At 52.2% G+C, this 14,204-nt stretch overlaps 7 protein-coding genes across 7 annotated transcripts; 2 read left to right on the forward strand and 5 right to left on the reverse strand.

Annotated features, from left to right (window-relative positions):
* Positions 1–676: 676 nt before the first annotated feature.
* N0V89_011957 (uncharacterized protein) lies at positions 677–2,410 on the reverse strand (the record flags this gene model as incomplete). The annotated part of the gene is made up of 1 exon (XM_056220683.1): positions 677–2,410. The coding sequence occupies one exon, from the start codon at positions 2,408–2,410 to the stop codon at positions 677–679; it is 1,734 nt and encodes a 577-aa protein (XP_056065986.1).
* Positions 2,411–2,718: 308 nt separating this feature from the next.
* On the reverse strand, positions 2,719–4,263 carry N0V89_011958 (uncharacterized protein; the record flags this gene model as incomplete). The annotated part of the gene is made up of 3 exons (XM_056220684.1): positions 2,719–3,449; positions 3,502–4,153; positions 4,201–4,263. 3 exons carry the CDS (start codon positions 4,261–4,263, stop codon positions 2,719–2,721), a joined length of 1,446 nt encoding a protein of 481 aa, XP_056065987.1.
* A 610-nt stretch (positions 4,264–4,873) lies between these two features.
* Positions 4,874–5,925, reverse strand: N0V89_011959 (uncharacterized protein; the record flags this gene model as incomplete). Its single annotated transcript, XM_056220685.1, has 3 exons — positions 4,874–5,045; positions 5,091–5,772; positions 5,820–5,925. 3 exons carry the CDS (start codon positions 5,923–5,925, stop codon positions 4,874–4,876), a joined length of 960 nt encoding a protein of 319 aa, XP_056065988.1.
* Positions 5,926–6,518: 593 nt separating this feature from the next.
* On the reverse strand, positions 6,519–7,100 carry N0V89_011960 (uncharacterized protein; the record flags this gene model as incomplete). Its single annotated transcript, XM_056220686.1, has 1 exon — positions 6,519–7,100. The coding sequence occupies one exon, from the start codon at positions 7,098–7,100 to the stop codon at positions 6,519–6,521; it is 582 nt and encodes a 193-aa protein (XP_056065989.1).
* Positions 7,101–7,917: 817 nt separating this feature from the next.
* On the reverse strand, positions 7,918–8,712 carry AMD1_2 (AMP deaminase; the record flags this gene model as incomplete). Its single annotated transcript, XM_056220687.1, has 2 exons — positions 7,918–8,194; positions 8,648–8,712. The coding sequence occupies 2 exons, from the start codon at positions 8,710–8,712 to the stop codon at positions 7,918–7,920; spliced, it is 342 nt and encodes a 113-aa protein (XP_056065990.1).
* A 729-nt stretch (positions 8,713–9,441) lies between these two features.
* Positions 9,442–11,279, forward strand: N0V89_011962 (uncharacterized protein; the record flags this gene model as incomplete). Its single annotated transcript, XM_056220688.1, has 2 exons — positions 9,442–9,449; positions 9,500–11,279. 2 exons carry the CDS (start codon positions 9,442–9,444, stop codon positions 11,277–11,279), a joined length of 1,788 nt encoding a protein of 595 aa, XP_056065991.1.
* Positions 11,280–12,074: 795 nt separating this feature from the next.
* Positions 12,075–13,636, forward strand: N0V89_011963 (uncharacterized protein; the record flags this gene model as incomplete). Its single annotated transcript, XM_056220689.1, has 3 exons — positions 12,075–12,174; positions 12,226–12,741; positions 12,792–13,636. The coding sequence occupies 3 exons, from the start codon at positions 12,075–12,077 to the stop codon at positions 13,634–13,636; spliced, it is 1,461 nt and encodes a 486-aa protein (XP_056065992.1).
* Between the last annotated feature and the right edge of the window lie 568 nt (positions 13,637–14,204).

Genomic DNA, 14,204 nt, shown 5'->3' on the forward strand with positions numbered 1-14,204 from the left:
TTCCACCTCTGCCCCGATCCCAATCTTCTCCAGCGCCGGCAGTCGATGAGGGTGATCTGCCCGTAGTGGGAATTCTAGTTCGTTGTGTCCAGGTCTGTGGTGTGGAAGCGGGTGCGTGCCCAGAGTGCGGATGCGGTTTGGCTGAGGTCATTTGCGGCGTCAGGGTAGGCGGGTGTTTCCATAATTTCCTGGCGGAAGATGAGGTCCAGCTGATGATGAGGGTATGGTAGAGTATAAGTGTTCAAGGTAATATAGAGCGGAGGCCATGCGCGCCTAGGGCTCAGGTGCCATGAAGTCGATATCCCATGTGACCAAGATGAGAGATGGTAGACCGTCTGTATGTGTATTTGGGGTAAGGTTGTGTGTGGAAGGCGACCGAACTCCATTGTGGAATGTGTAGAAGGGTTCTCCTGGTTCGAAGGAAAGTTGCTTGTCGAGCAGTGTCTCCAGCATTGTTTTTGAGCCCATGATCACAGTAATGAGCGTCCCGCGTTTGCAGGGACCGGGCTGTGGTAAGTAGGCAGAAGCGCGATACGCCAAAAGATTGTGCTCCGGTGTGCTTATGATATGTAAATCGACGAAATCTACCGCAATTCTCGAATGTGTAATAGAATACTAAGAGCTCCAATGCTACACACAGGGAACGTCTAAAACATGCGCCTTCATTCAACTATGATCATATTATCAGTCCATCAATGTTTACGAAAAGGCATATCTGATCTGCGTGTATTCCTGGCTCGATAGACACTGTGCGAATTTCCGATCTAGTGCCTATGCGGTATCTCTTGCGCTGGGCTAGCTCTTTGACCGAATGGTTCCTTTCGATCGCTTTTCTCCATTCATCTACGGAGTCACGATCCTTCGGCCACTGTTTCCCTGTGATAATATCGCACCAATATCCTACACGAGGGAAGCGAGTAAACTTCAGCAAGACCTGAACGTTCGATACACTGGAGTTAAAGTGCTCCTGAAGCCAGACTAAGGCGGTGAAGTCCTTACTGTGACTCGGAATCATAATCTCCTTCTTTTCGGAAATAAGTCCCAGCGGCCACACTGTCATTGCTTGTATATCCGGTAGACCAGTCGCAGAATATGTGTCCGGCCTGAGTACAAACCGACTGAATTCAGTGGTCTCAAAATTCAATGGAATGATTGGTTGTTGACGGACACATATTGTCTCGGCGTGGAAGATCAGAATGTTGTGTTGCACTTGGTGTTGAGCGTTATTGGGAATGCCCATGACTCTCACATACTGTTTGCGGCGGCCATTATTAGGTTCATCCAATTGCTTTAGAAACATATAAAATTGCTTCAAATGATGAATGTCGCCGAAGGAAAGCTTGGTCCCATTTGCAGAGCCGAGTATTGCCACGTAGTAAACTTCGCCGGAGGGAAGTACAAGAGGGGCTTTTTCTAAGTCAACTCTGATTCCCTCTTTTGCTTCGGTGGTGAAGTAACTTCTCTCAACTTGATGTTTCGATGTTGAAGAGAACGCTTCAGGGCTTCTAGCTAAGAGGCCACGATAGATGGAAGGAAGCATAGGTGAAGATAGCGGCTCCCAGGCAAAGATGGTATTGTCATCAGAATTCTGGAGGATCTCATGTTGAAGTCGTAGGAAAGCATGTTGGCCTTCTCCGTATAGCATGGGCATATGCACTTGAAACAGACCAAGAAGACAATAAGCCATGTCCTCGGTTCGCGTTGTTTCCCGTTTCGCTGCCCAAGACATCTTCTGTGCAACAGACGCCCGATGAAGTTGACCAGTAGCCAAGACGTAAGGGGGGATCTTTGTTGCACTGCTTATAGCCGCAGCAGCTACGTATTTTGAGATCATGGGCTCCCAGTCCTTGTTATAGAAAGTTAGCCGACCCGGAGCAATCAATTCTTGCAAAGTCCAACCCCGAGTGATCCATCTGGAGCTCTTAAGAGAGGCCGCGAAACGCGTTAGATGTCCCGGTGCGAGTTCCCAAGTTCCTGCCGGGAAAGATATATCAACATCTTCCAGGTAGACGATACATATAGCCGACTTCTTATACCAGCTGTACATTGAATTGATGGCTTCTTGAAGCTCACTACTACTACTCTTGTCGATACAGCATGTATCGATCCAGAAATACCTATGTCCTCTTCTATTGGCAATTTCGGCAGTTTTTCGTATCTTTTCGTAGCCTGCGAGTTTCTCTGGATCGCGATTGGGCGGAAACAACAGCCTGGCGGCGGCGTCGAATGCGAGCATAAACTCTGGACTTCTCCGCAAATCTTCCGGGAGTGATTTTCTTTTCTGTATGAAGCGCATATCTTCGAACGTGACTTCTTCATCGCCCCAGGTATGGCTGAGAATCGTGTAAGGCGGGGTTGCATCGCCGTAGAAGGTAGCAAACTCGAGAGTTTTCGAATGGAGAAGGCGCATACTGACGGCTGCAAGTATAGCTCAGGTTGAGAATGAAGCTAGATCGTACAGTTCAGTAGGTGCGACAGGTGCCTGCGAATAATCCTGAGTTAGCAAGTGATGTAAGTGTTCAGGTTGGCAGGCTGAGAGAAGGCTGACGTTCGCTCAGGCGCCGAACGTCAGCCCCCACAAGGCAGGGAACATTCCACGGTGAGGAAGGAGCTCTCTATACCTGAACAAGCAATAGCAATAAACATGCACAATGGATAGATACATCGCAACTAAACTCCGTCCCATGCTAAGTCCTTACATATACGCAACCTAGCCTCCTACAACTGCGCCCTTACCTCTGCACTTGCCCTTCTTCTCGACCCCACACTCGCAGCCTCATTCTCCACCTCAGCCCACCGCAACTCAACGTCCGGCTCACACTGATACGTGAGTAGCCACTTCCCCACGCCATGCCATCGCCATGGGAACGGATCCGAATTGTCCTTCAAGCCCTTTTCCTGCAGCTCCTGATCGCTTGCTGGCTTTCCTCTGCCATCGAACACGGAAAACTCCTTCAGAAGGCGGTCACGCTCCTGCTGCTCGGGACCGTCGTGTACGTGGTATAGGTGCTGCTGCAAGTTTCCGCGCGCCACAACCTTCTCGGTGCGCTCGCGTCGACACCGCTCGTACACTTTGAGCGCCTTCTTCTTCTCAGCATCGGACTTCCCTGAAAGACGACCGAGGCAGAGACCTAGGACGTGGCCATCCTCGAGAGACATCCCGGCGCCGGACGCAAGGTAGGGCAGCGTCGCGTGCGCAGCGTCACCCAGGATGGTAAAAGCACCGCTTTCGTGGGACCAGGTCGGATTGAGGTTTGGCCGGATGCAAAGGCGCCACTTGAAGACTGACTCGCAGAGGGCGAGCAACTTCGGGATTCGCGGGTCCCAGTCTTTGTAGAGAGCGCACATCTCCTCGACGTTGCCGGCGACTGTGTTGGCACCAGCTGGCATATCGTCGGGGACGAGCAGAACCATGTTGAAGAGCTTGCCGCCGCGGAGGACGTAGTTGACTGTGGTGAAGATCAGCGCCTGTTAGATATGACGTGGTGGGTATGAACGAACCAGCGTGTGCATCAGGACCCATCCAGTAGTTGACCTGGGGGTTCTCGATGAACGACTTTAATTCAGGGTCCTTCATCATATCCTCGGTATTCAGCAGCAACCGATACGCAAGATCGCCCGTCAGAACGGGAGGATCTGTACGACCCAGCAAAATCTCTCTGCATCTACTGTTGATGCCGTCTGCGCCGACTATGAGATCCGCCTTCCTCTTGCTCCCATCCTCCAACACCGCAACCGCGATAGTACGCCCTTCTTCCGGATACTCATACTCGATGTTCGCAACCTTAGAGTTCGTCTCCATCGTCGCACCCAGCTCCGTCGCGCGGTTCAAAAGCTCAAGATGCAAATTCGCGCGATGAAAATCCCAAAATGGCGTCCCCAGCTCTTCCGCATACTCATGGAAATCCATATGCGCAAGCTTTGCGCCCTTCCAGTGGAGGTAGTTGCATTGCCTGGGCCGAGTAGCATGTCGGGTGAGTTGCTCCTCCATACCCCATGAGAAGAGCACACGTGATGAATTGGGCAGGACTTGGATCCCGGCACCAATCTCTCCTATCTCTGACGCGGCTTCAAGGATGTGGACGTTGTGCCCCGTGAGGGCAATGGAGATGGCGGCTCCGAGGCCGCCGAGACCAGCGCCGATGACTATGACCTGTGGTACTCAGATATAACGTCTTCTTATGGATTGCGAAAGCTTACATCGAGCCTGGTGGCGGCGTCTCTGTGCTGTTGCTGTATGACCTCCGGCTTTGACCGACCCATTGTGTCACTGCTTCAAGGCGATAATCTCAACCACTATCAGATGGGAAAGAATTGATCGTACAACTCGACTGGGAGTTCAGAAAGAGTTTAATTAGTAAACTGGTTTTATGGATTGGAGTCAACCGAAGCAACCCTCACAGACGGTTGTACAAGACGCCTACATAATACCTCAAGAGTGAGGGTCATCCTAATTGCCGCCATCTTAGGCCGACCCAACCCATTCCAGAGTCCTCCACCCAATACAGCCATCTGCAGCTGCATCCTCCTTCCACGGAGCTTGTCCGCTGCCTATCTGGCCAGACGAATGACAGACTCCTTCCCTCAAATCATTGCGCTGCGGGCGGGGAAAATGGGGGACTTCGTAATGGACTTCGATTGGTCACAGATGCAAAGGTGGAGGCACACATGTCCTACGCTGGGGAAATAGGCACGCGAGGTGAAGAGTGGGGGAGGCAACCCGATGCGAGCGGGAGGGGTATGTAATCGATAAGGACGGGGCTTACGGAATGGTTCCGACGACTTCGGAATGGTGTGATAAAGGAAAAAACTCATTACGACGGGAGGTGAGATCATTGCTAAGACTCATTCATGGCTATGAAATCTTAAACGCTCAGAAACCCGGGTTATATGCCTCTCCCGACGCCTGCTTCTTCAAGATCTCCCCCGGTGGTGCAGGCATCTTTGCGCCTTCCGGCACCTTGTTGCGCGCCTTGAAGTCATCGCACATTTGTTCCATTGTGACCCATTCAACACCCTCATGCTTGTTTATATGCTCGATGATTCTGAGGATGTTAGCTACACCACTAATCTAGGGCCGAAGTGCTTACCTCTCATGCATGAGGAGAACATGTGGTCGTCCCGAGACATCAGGATGAATAGTCATCGGAAACACAAACTCATCGTACTCGCGGTAAAAGTAGTCAAAGTGATCCATCCAAATGGCTTCGACGTCCCTCGGATTTACCCATCCATGGCTGTTCGCCGCCTTCTTCATGAACATCATAGGCGGGAGATCGTCAATGTACCAGCTACCTGGTATCTCTACCAGGCCTGTGTCTTCGCCCTTGACAAGCGGTTTCATCCACTCCTCAGCTTTCTTGGAGTAATCAATCTTCGTCCACGTATCGCCCGTCCGTAGCCAGTAGCACTTGTGATCCTCATGCGACATGGAGTGATCGTACTCAATGCCATAGCTAAGCAGCAAATCGCATCCCTCCTTCGAAGTCTCCCACCATGGCGTGACGCTTCCTCGCGGAGGCTTGCCACAGAACTTGGTGAGCTGCTTGTACGTCTTGTCGAGCACGTCGCGCTGCTGCTCGAAGGTCATGTCTGTAGGGTTCTCGTGCGAGTAGCCGTGGAGACCGATTTCGTGGCCTGCGTCGCGCACGGCTGCGCAGTCTTCGGGAAAGGTGTCGAGGGTGTGGCCGGGGATGAACCATGTTGCTTTGATCTTGTATTTATCGAAGAGTTTGAGGAGGCGGCGCGTGCCTTCTGTTCCGGCCCAGAGACCTGTGCTATGTAAGTCATTGCAAGTATGTAACGGGCGAGCGCTTCACCTCTGCTGATGTCGCTGGTAGAATCTTCGCCTCCATATGATCCTAGCCAACCGGCGACAGCGTCGATATCGACGCCATAGCACACGAGAACGCGCTTCTTGCCCATGATATTTTGGTTTCGATGTAGTTGTAGCTCGATTTAATCGATGAAGCTTGAATCTGTGGCCTCAGTCGCTCAATCGCCTGCAGATGCATAGAAAACCGAAGTGAAGAAGTCAAATCCAGAAGGGTAAACAAAGTAGCTGGCGATAGCAAGAGCTACCCCTCTCTTGGATCCTTGATACGCGTGACACAGGGAAGGCGCGTCGGGAGCTCCAAGGTGGGGGATCGCGTACCGTGACCTGTGGCGTCTATCATGCATGACTACCGCTCCACTTGCACTCGACCACTGACGAACGTCCTTCTGCCAGCTAACATACAGGCCACTACCGACGGCATCAATGGTCATTAGGATGATAGTATGTCTTAGAGAGAAATGATTCGCGTTACCATGTTTGAAGCCTTGAATTGAGTGCACTCATAAGGCTTCAAAGCGATGCATCATCACAATGGTCTTATGTGAGAACACAGGGATGGAAAGGATCCCGCATATTGGGAAATTCAGGGAAGGGAAGGATCAATTAGCATGCAATTCTATAGTTAATCGTTCCTCGGACGATTTCGCGAGGAGTCTACATCGTCCTCTAATGTAATCTTTATCTATGGTATATTAGCGCCCTTCAAGATATTATCAACCGCTTTTGCTGCTCCAAGTGCTTTCTCCTCTTGTAGCCTCCGCGCCACTATCTGAACGCCAATGGGCATGCCATTCATACTATCCAGGTCAAACAAGTTCCAATTCCACTCATCGAGAGCGTTCCTGGGCTCGTAAGCAGCCATGTCTGCGGCGGCTGCACCATCAAGCTTTATCGACACCTCGCCAGCTGGCAATACTACCGAAGGGTAATCTACAAAGTTGAACACCTTTGTATAGCCCACCCAGCGACATTTCCGATGAGGCACCGCCGAATGAGGCATGACTGGGCATAACAAGATGTCTATTGGCTTCCCCGAAGTCGTGGATTTGGTCGAGTTCCACAGGTCGAGGTAGCGCTTCTGTGCAGCGAGCTTTTGCTTGTTGAGCTGCCAATACTCGTACACGGAGATGGGTTTTCCCTTATTGACGAGCGTTTCCACGTGAGGAATATAAGGTTCTCCCCCAGCTGCGATGTCGCGTTTAATGTCTTCACCGCCATCGGCGGTGTAGTATTGATCCTGGGCAGTCTTAGAAGCAAAGATCATGGTTGGAGGTTACGTTCAGCGTACCATGATGTCAATGCATTCTTGATGCAACGTTCCGGGTTTCCACGGCACAATATCATGGCCTGAATCTGCAAGTTTTCGAGCCACTTCATCTAGTGCTCGCGCTACAGGCGGGTGCAGCCTGGCAACTCCATCGTCCCGCATGACCGCAATGACCAGCGGTCTTGTCTGGGCATCTCTGAACATCTCGTCTCGCCAAGTTAGTGGACAACATTTCGGATCTTCGTTCCATGGTTGACTATCAATGACGGCTTTCGTGACATCGATGAGTGAGTCGATACTCCGGCTCATCGGTCCTATTACAGAAGGCACATGCTCTTGCCCCTCGGTCGATACCGAAACGCCTTGATAGGGGAGCCGCGTACTCTGCATACATATCAGCGACGACTCCAGCGCTGTGGTTGGATTCCACGTGGAAAATCCTTCTCCGATGACAAGTACCTGCAGCCTAGGCCGTGGTACACACACATGGGAGCGGTTCGGCTTACACTGGGCTTAAGGCCATACAGCCCTAGCATGTGAGCAGGTATTCGTATGCTTCCGCCAATGTCTGTGCCCCAGCCTACCATTGTGCCCCGTAGGGCGAGTAGTGTACCTTCTCCGCCTGTGGAGCCTCCAGGGGTAAATCCGGCATCTTTCGGATGCGTGGTAAGTCCAAATAAGGGGTTTTCAGTTTCACACCACTGCCGTGGGTCAATACGAGAGCGAAGGAGGCGGGGCAGAGTGGATGCAGGGTATAGTCGGAACTTTTTGCCTACTTGCGTGTTTACCTCGCGCCGACTGTGGAATACCGAGGTCATTTACTCACCATGATGCTCTGTGGAAGGTTGGACTTGGCGATAATGATGGCGCCCATTTGCCGCAGGAGCGCAACCAGAACACAGTCCTGCTCCGCAGGCTTGAATGCTCGCCCCACATACCCGAGCGTACTGTCGTAGCCTTGGACGTCGAATTGGTCTTTCAGCGTCATGGGCACTCCATGTAGAGGCCCCACAAGGCGTCCATTCTCTTTGAAAAAGCAATCGAGCTCATTGGCTTGTTTCAGCGCATCCTTAAAGAGGATTTCGGTGAGACTGGCAGAATCAGTGAATTTTCATCTAGGGGGCTCGCGTATTGTCGTATTGACGTACCAGTTCGTCTAGCATCATCAGCAAAATGAACGAGATTTTCGTGGGGTGGAGCTCGTTACTTTGTTGTGAGCTGCGATGGCTCTGCGGATACGGATATGGCGTGAGTATGGGACGATTTTGTGTGGTCCGCGGAGCGATCTTAGCTCACCGTTTGATATACGCAGCACAAAGCTCGGAAGCGGTCAGAGTCCCAGCAGAAATGGCTCCGAGAAGATCTGCAATGCTGTTGAAGCTCGTCTCCTGTGACGTGGCGTCGTCTGCCGTGCCATTTCTAGGTCCGTTTGCGTGCAGGGTCTGAGGAACTGTCAGTGCAGCTCTTCGCATGGGCCAAAGAGGAGCCCTACTCTGGATGCGGCGTCCTCTACATCAAAAAATCTTTGAATAGCCTGAATAGACTCGTCACGGATGCTGCGCTTCTTGTTGACTTTCTGCAGCCACTGGGGTGTGGTTGAAGCTGTCATGTTGCTCACTGACGAGGTAGGAGGAACCACGCTGCCTGGCGACACAACCAGAAGAGGGCCATGCCAATTACTACCTAGGTATGCACGCGACACAATGTCAATTATCAGTTAGCCGCCGTTGCTCTCACGGCAGGCATGGTAAACAAGATGCCGGGACGGATGGCCTGAACGGTAGTGAGATGAACAGTGGGGGAGCGCACGAGCCAGGGAGCTCGGAAGCACTCTCCGCTCTGGCACCCGTACGCTTTCGTCGCGTTCCGCAGCTGTACAATGGCGCCCAAAGCGAACCTGGGTGATGTCACCCCATCTGTTGCAGAATTTTGCAAGCACCGCATGCTCGGATCAAACATGGCGCATCCCATCTCTGCAAAAGCAGTCTGGAGGACGCAGGAAATGGGCAGACGGTCGAACGTTTGCCCCTCCACCCACCCCCATTCTACATCTTAGGCGATCGTGCAGCTGTATAGCAAGCCTTATAGGATGGCTCCGTCAATGTGGTCCTTCATGAAGCGCTCACCGTCGTCCAGTACCAGCAACAGCTCCACTCCTTCTGTCCATTCCAAGGTTGTCAAGATGGCACCAGGCCTCACTACAGAATCCATCCCCTCCACCGCGACCAGCTTCGAGACCCATAGATCGACGGCCGCCAGTTCCGCCAATGGCTGGTCAACTGGATATGATACCTTTCTGAGCGATGTATTGGTGGTTGGTGCAGGGCCGGCAGGTCTAATGCTTGCGTATGTGCCTTCCCGTGGCAGGTGTATTCCATGGCTAAACGGATGTGCAGGAACAACCTCGTGAGGTACGGCATCAAGACACAGATCGTTGACAACCGACCCGACCGAACGTCCACTGGCCGTGCCGACGGTTTGCAGCCCAAGACAATCGAGACGCTAAGGCAGATGCGTGTCGCCGACCCATTGCTGCGAAAGGGTGTTAAGGTCTTCGACATTTCCTTCTGGAGGTCAACCCCCGAGAAACCCATGCACCGTACCGGCCGCGAGATTCACTACCCGCCAGTCGTCGACGTTCTAGACCCTTACATTCTCCTGGTGCACCAAGGCATGGTGGAGGACACCTTCATCAACGATCTGTCCGAGCGCGGGGTTGAGGTGCTCCGCAATACAGCCTTTGCCGACTTCGAATACACACCGGAGCGCATACGACCACTCACGGTCCACTGCAGGCAGGATGTCTCACAGAGCAGTAGGAAGCTTGCCACGCGCTACATTGTGGGCTGCGACGGAGCCCATTCAGCGGTGCGTAAGTGTATACCGGGTGCTACGCCGAAGGGAGCTTCGTCGGATGCTGTATGGGGCGTGATCGATGGTGTGCTAGACACCGACTTTCCGGACATTTGGAGCAAGGTCGCAGTGCACTCCGAAGAGCATGGCTCCGTTCTAATGATCCCTCGCGAGCGGAATTTGACCCGCTTGTACATCGAATTGAAGCCTGCCTCAGGAACCACGACTCCTCCAAAGGAACGCCAGACCCAAGAATTCGTGCAAAAACGCGCCCAAGAAATCATGCGACCGTATCGGCTCGAGTGGAGAAACGTGGAGTGGTTTGGACGCTATCAGATTGGCCAGAGGGTCGCAGGTCGGTTCTCGGACGATGAGCGACGTGTTTTCATCGCCGGTGACGCCAGTCACACTCACTCGCCCAAGGCTGCACAGGGAATGAACACTTCCATGCATGATGCCTGGAATCTTGCGTGGAAGATGAACTTCGCAGTCCGCAACTTGGCCAAGCCCGCGCTGATCGAAACATACGAGCAAGAGCGCAAGAAGATTGCCCAAGATCTAATAGAATTTGACTTCGAGCACGCCAACGCCTTCTCCGCAGGCGACCCTCAAGCTCTTGCGGACAACTTCAACAAAAACGTTGCATTCATTTCCGGCTATGGCGTCAGCTATGAGCCGAATGTCCTGAACATGAAGGCTAAGGGCTACACGCGCGGCAACCTCACTCCAGGCTTCCTTTTACCCCCTGCTAAAGTTACTCGCTTCATCGACGCGAACCCAGTAGACCTCCAGACCGACATCCCAGCTCTTGGCCAATTCCGAATCTACATCTTTGCAAGAGATTTACATGCAGCCATGCCATTCCTCGATGTCCTTAGCAAGGCTCATCAGTCCCATTCCTCTTACGTTGGCCGCGTGACCATGGCAGGAAACGCATCATACACCATGCAGCCACCTCTCGCAGCTCCACACGATCAATTCGTATGTCCGGAGAGATACACGCCTGTCAGTGGCATCTTCACATACGCAATAGTGACGGACATGAACCGCGCCGATATCGAAATAGCACAACTCCCTCGCATGCTTCAGGACTCACGTTGGTCGTTCTATTTGGATGATGTTCCGCATCTAGATACGCGAAAACAGACAGTCATGGACAAGTGGCTTGATGGCCTCGACGACGGCGAAGTAGTCGTTGCGAATGTCCGACCCGACGGCTACGTTGGCACTGTCAGGCGTTTTGCAGATGGTGGCTTCGAAAGTGGGACGAACGCTGTGGCTTGGATGGACGATTACTATTCGCATTTCTTACGAGACTCATGAATATGACTGGAAAACTTGTTATCTATATTGCATAGTATCGGCGTTGGTAGGATGTATACAGCCATTCGTCGCTGTCAACTGGAAGCATTGAGGATAGATTGGATGGCGGAACACATATACCACATAATCATTATAACGATTTCTTTCTTTCATGATCACGGCCTTATCGATCCGTACTCAGACACAAGTGCAGCCACTCATTGTAGCTGATTGTTCACGGAAATCGAAGTGGGGTAGCATCTGAGCCGAGTACTGTTCAACTTGCCTGCTACACAGCTGCCACCGCATGCATACGTTACTACGATGTCTTTGGTGCTCATCCTGCTATCGCAATGCTGCTAAGCTAAGCATAACAAGCTCCGCTTCTCCATCATAACCAGCTTAGCCTGTGAGCTAGGTTGTTTCCCCACTCCCCACTCTTATCAAGAAACCTCCACTCCTAGGTATCATGGCTCAATCAGCAGGTGTAACTCAACAGTACAGAGCGCTCTACCTAGTTGAGATACTGCTTGCAGTTGATGCGGATGAAGGCGCTAGCTTGTGCACAGTTACGCAGAATCGCGCAGTTCTACGATGATTGGTAGGTTGATAGGTGGGAGGCTTACAACGCGAGGGGTGGCATCGGGCTGGAAGCTATTTAGATGGGTGAGTGTTTTGGGGCGATGCGCTGTCGCTCTGCATTGCAGAAGTCTGCCCATCTATATCCCCGGTACCGACGCCTTGGTTTGACGATCAAGCTTTCCTTGACTTCATCGCTTGGGCAGTACGATGACAGCCAACGATACTTTCGCGGCCATGGATACCGAAAAGTACCAACCGTCCGAGACGATGGCCAAGAACCATGAGATTGGTGTGACCTATGCGATCGTCGACAAAGCTGCTGAACGCGCGTACGGTACGTACACTTTCCTTGGTTCGCAGCTTTAGTGTCCTAACATTTCAATAGTCCGCAAGATCGATCTCTACCTCCTGCCCTTCCTCTCCCTCATGTACTTCTTCAACTCAGTTGACCGAAGCAATCTCGGCAACGCAAAGACCGATGGCATGGATAAAGATCTTGGCTTCACAGGCGAACAGTACAGCCTATTGATTCTGCTGTTCTACGTTCCAAACGGCCTGTGCGACTTACCCTTGAATATGATGACGAAGAAGTGGAGCGGGAAGGTCATGCTGCCTTCTCTGATGCTGCTCTGGGGCGCTATGGCACTATTGCAATGCGCAGCGAAGAGCTTTGGCGGGATGCTTCCGCTGAGATTGCTCATTGGAGCCTTTGAGGCGGGATTCTTTGCGGGAGTCGTGTTCTACTTGACGTTATTCTACACACGTGGTGAACTTGGATTTCGCATCTCGATCTTCTTCGGAAGTGCGCTGCTTGCGGCGGCCTTCAGTGGGTTGATCTCGTATGGTGTTTTCCAGATTCAGCATTCGATTCCGGGATGGAAGTGGCTGTTCATCATCGAAGGTAAGATACCCAATCCGGCTTCACCAAAAGCAAGCATTAATCCCAAGCAGGCGCCATGACCGTCATCCTTGCTCTCATCGCGTACTTCTGGCTTCCTGCATCGCCAGCAAACGCGTGGTTCCTCAATGAAGCCGAGAAGCAGCTTGCTGAACGCCGCACCCTCCGCGATCTGTCAAGCACCGCCCACTCGGACTTTAACCTGCACGACTGCTTCCGTAGCTGGAAGAACTGGAAAATGATACCCTGGTGTATCATCGCATTCACGTACCCCGTCGCCTTCTCTACAACATCCAACTTCCTACCGCAGATCGTTCAACGTCTAGGTTATAGTGTAGTCAAGACCAATCTCTGGACCGTGGCACCAAACGCTGTTGGCTTCGTATTCCTGCTGGCTGTCACCTATAGCAGTGACCATTTCCGCGAGCGCACATTTCACATCATCTTCGCACTGTCGGTCTCGCTCGTCGGCCTCATCATCCTTGCGACGATTGACGTCCTCGCCAACAAAGGTGTCGCGTACTTCGCTTGCTTCATGCTCTGCGCCGGCGCGTACATCCCTTCTTGTCTTGTCCACTCATGGCATAACAACAATAACCTCAATGAATCGTCTCGTGCGGCTACAACGGGTTTGCTCGTCGGCCTAGGTAACCTCGGCGGTATTGTCAGTGCGGCGACCTTCAGGCAGGAGTACTCCCCTAAGTACATTCCTACTTTGGCTGCTACAGCGGCCTGCAATGTCGTGTGCATTACGGTGACTGCAGGGCTTGGGGTCTGGATGAAAATGGAGAATCGACGGCGGGACAGGGAGCAAGGCGTTAGGATCAAGCCAGAGGAGGTACCGACTGAGATGCTGGGTGATGGAGAAAAGAGTGAGATGTGGAGGTTCTTCACTTAGTCAAATTAGGTCATGGCTGTTTTCTTTGGCTTACATACATTTGGGATTCCTAGAAGTTGTCTTCAGATACGGTACATACGGTGGGTGGCAGACATTGGTATGGAAAATAGAACTGTGTTGCCACAGCTAAACCTAGCACATCAACCGCACACGCAAGCACGTGGTGTAATCCCTGCCCGAGTATTTTCGATGTGCATATGCAAAGGAACGGGACGCTAGAACCACGATACTTTATCTGATTTTGATTCGTGGGAGATGGCCAGCCGAACACGAGTTTACGGTTGTCATCGCTTCGAGACTTCGGAGTGCTCCGGTTATTGTTGCGTGCATGTTGAAGCCGATATTACGCTCGGTACTTTGCATCATAACCACTATATGCCACGTCTGTTAACCCGGCTAAACCCATCCAAGCCCATGCTATTTTGCATCTCGCCGCGCGTCGGTCAAGACAATTTCATTTGCGCCAGAGTGAATGTACGACATCGATCAAGGCTGCCAGCAGGCCGACGCCAGATACATATTCTGCGCCGAGCCTGATGGCGCTTTTCGAATTTCTCCATTTGTTCGA

This window comes from Didymosphaeria variabile, assembly GCF_027946475.1.
Source record: "Didymosphaeria variabile strain IMI 356815 chromosome Unknown scaffold_9, whole genome shotgun sequence".
Classification (NCBI taxonomy): Eukaryota; Fungi; Ascomycota; class Dothideomycetes; order Pleosporales; family Didymosphaeriaceae; genus Didymosphaeria; species Didymosphaeria variabile.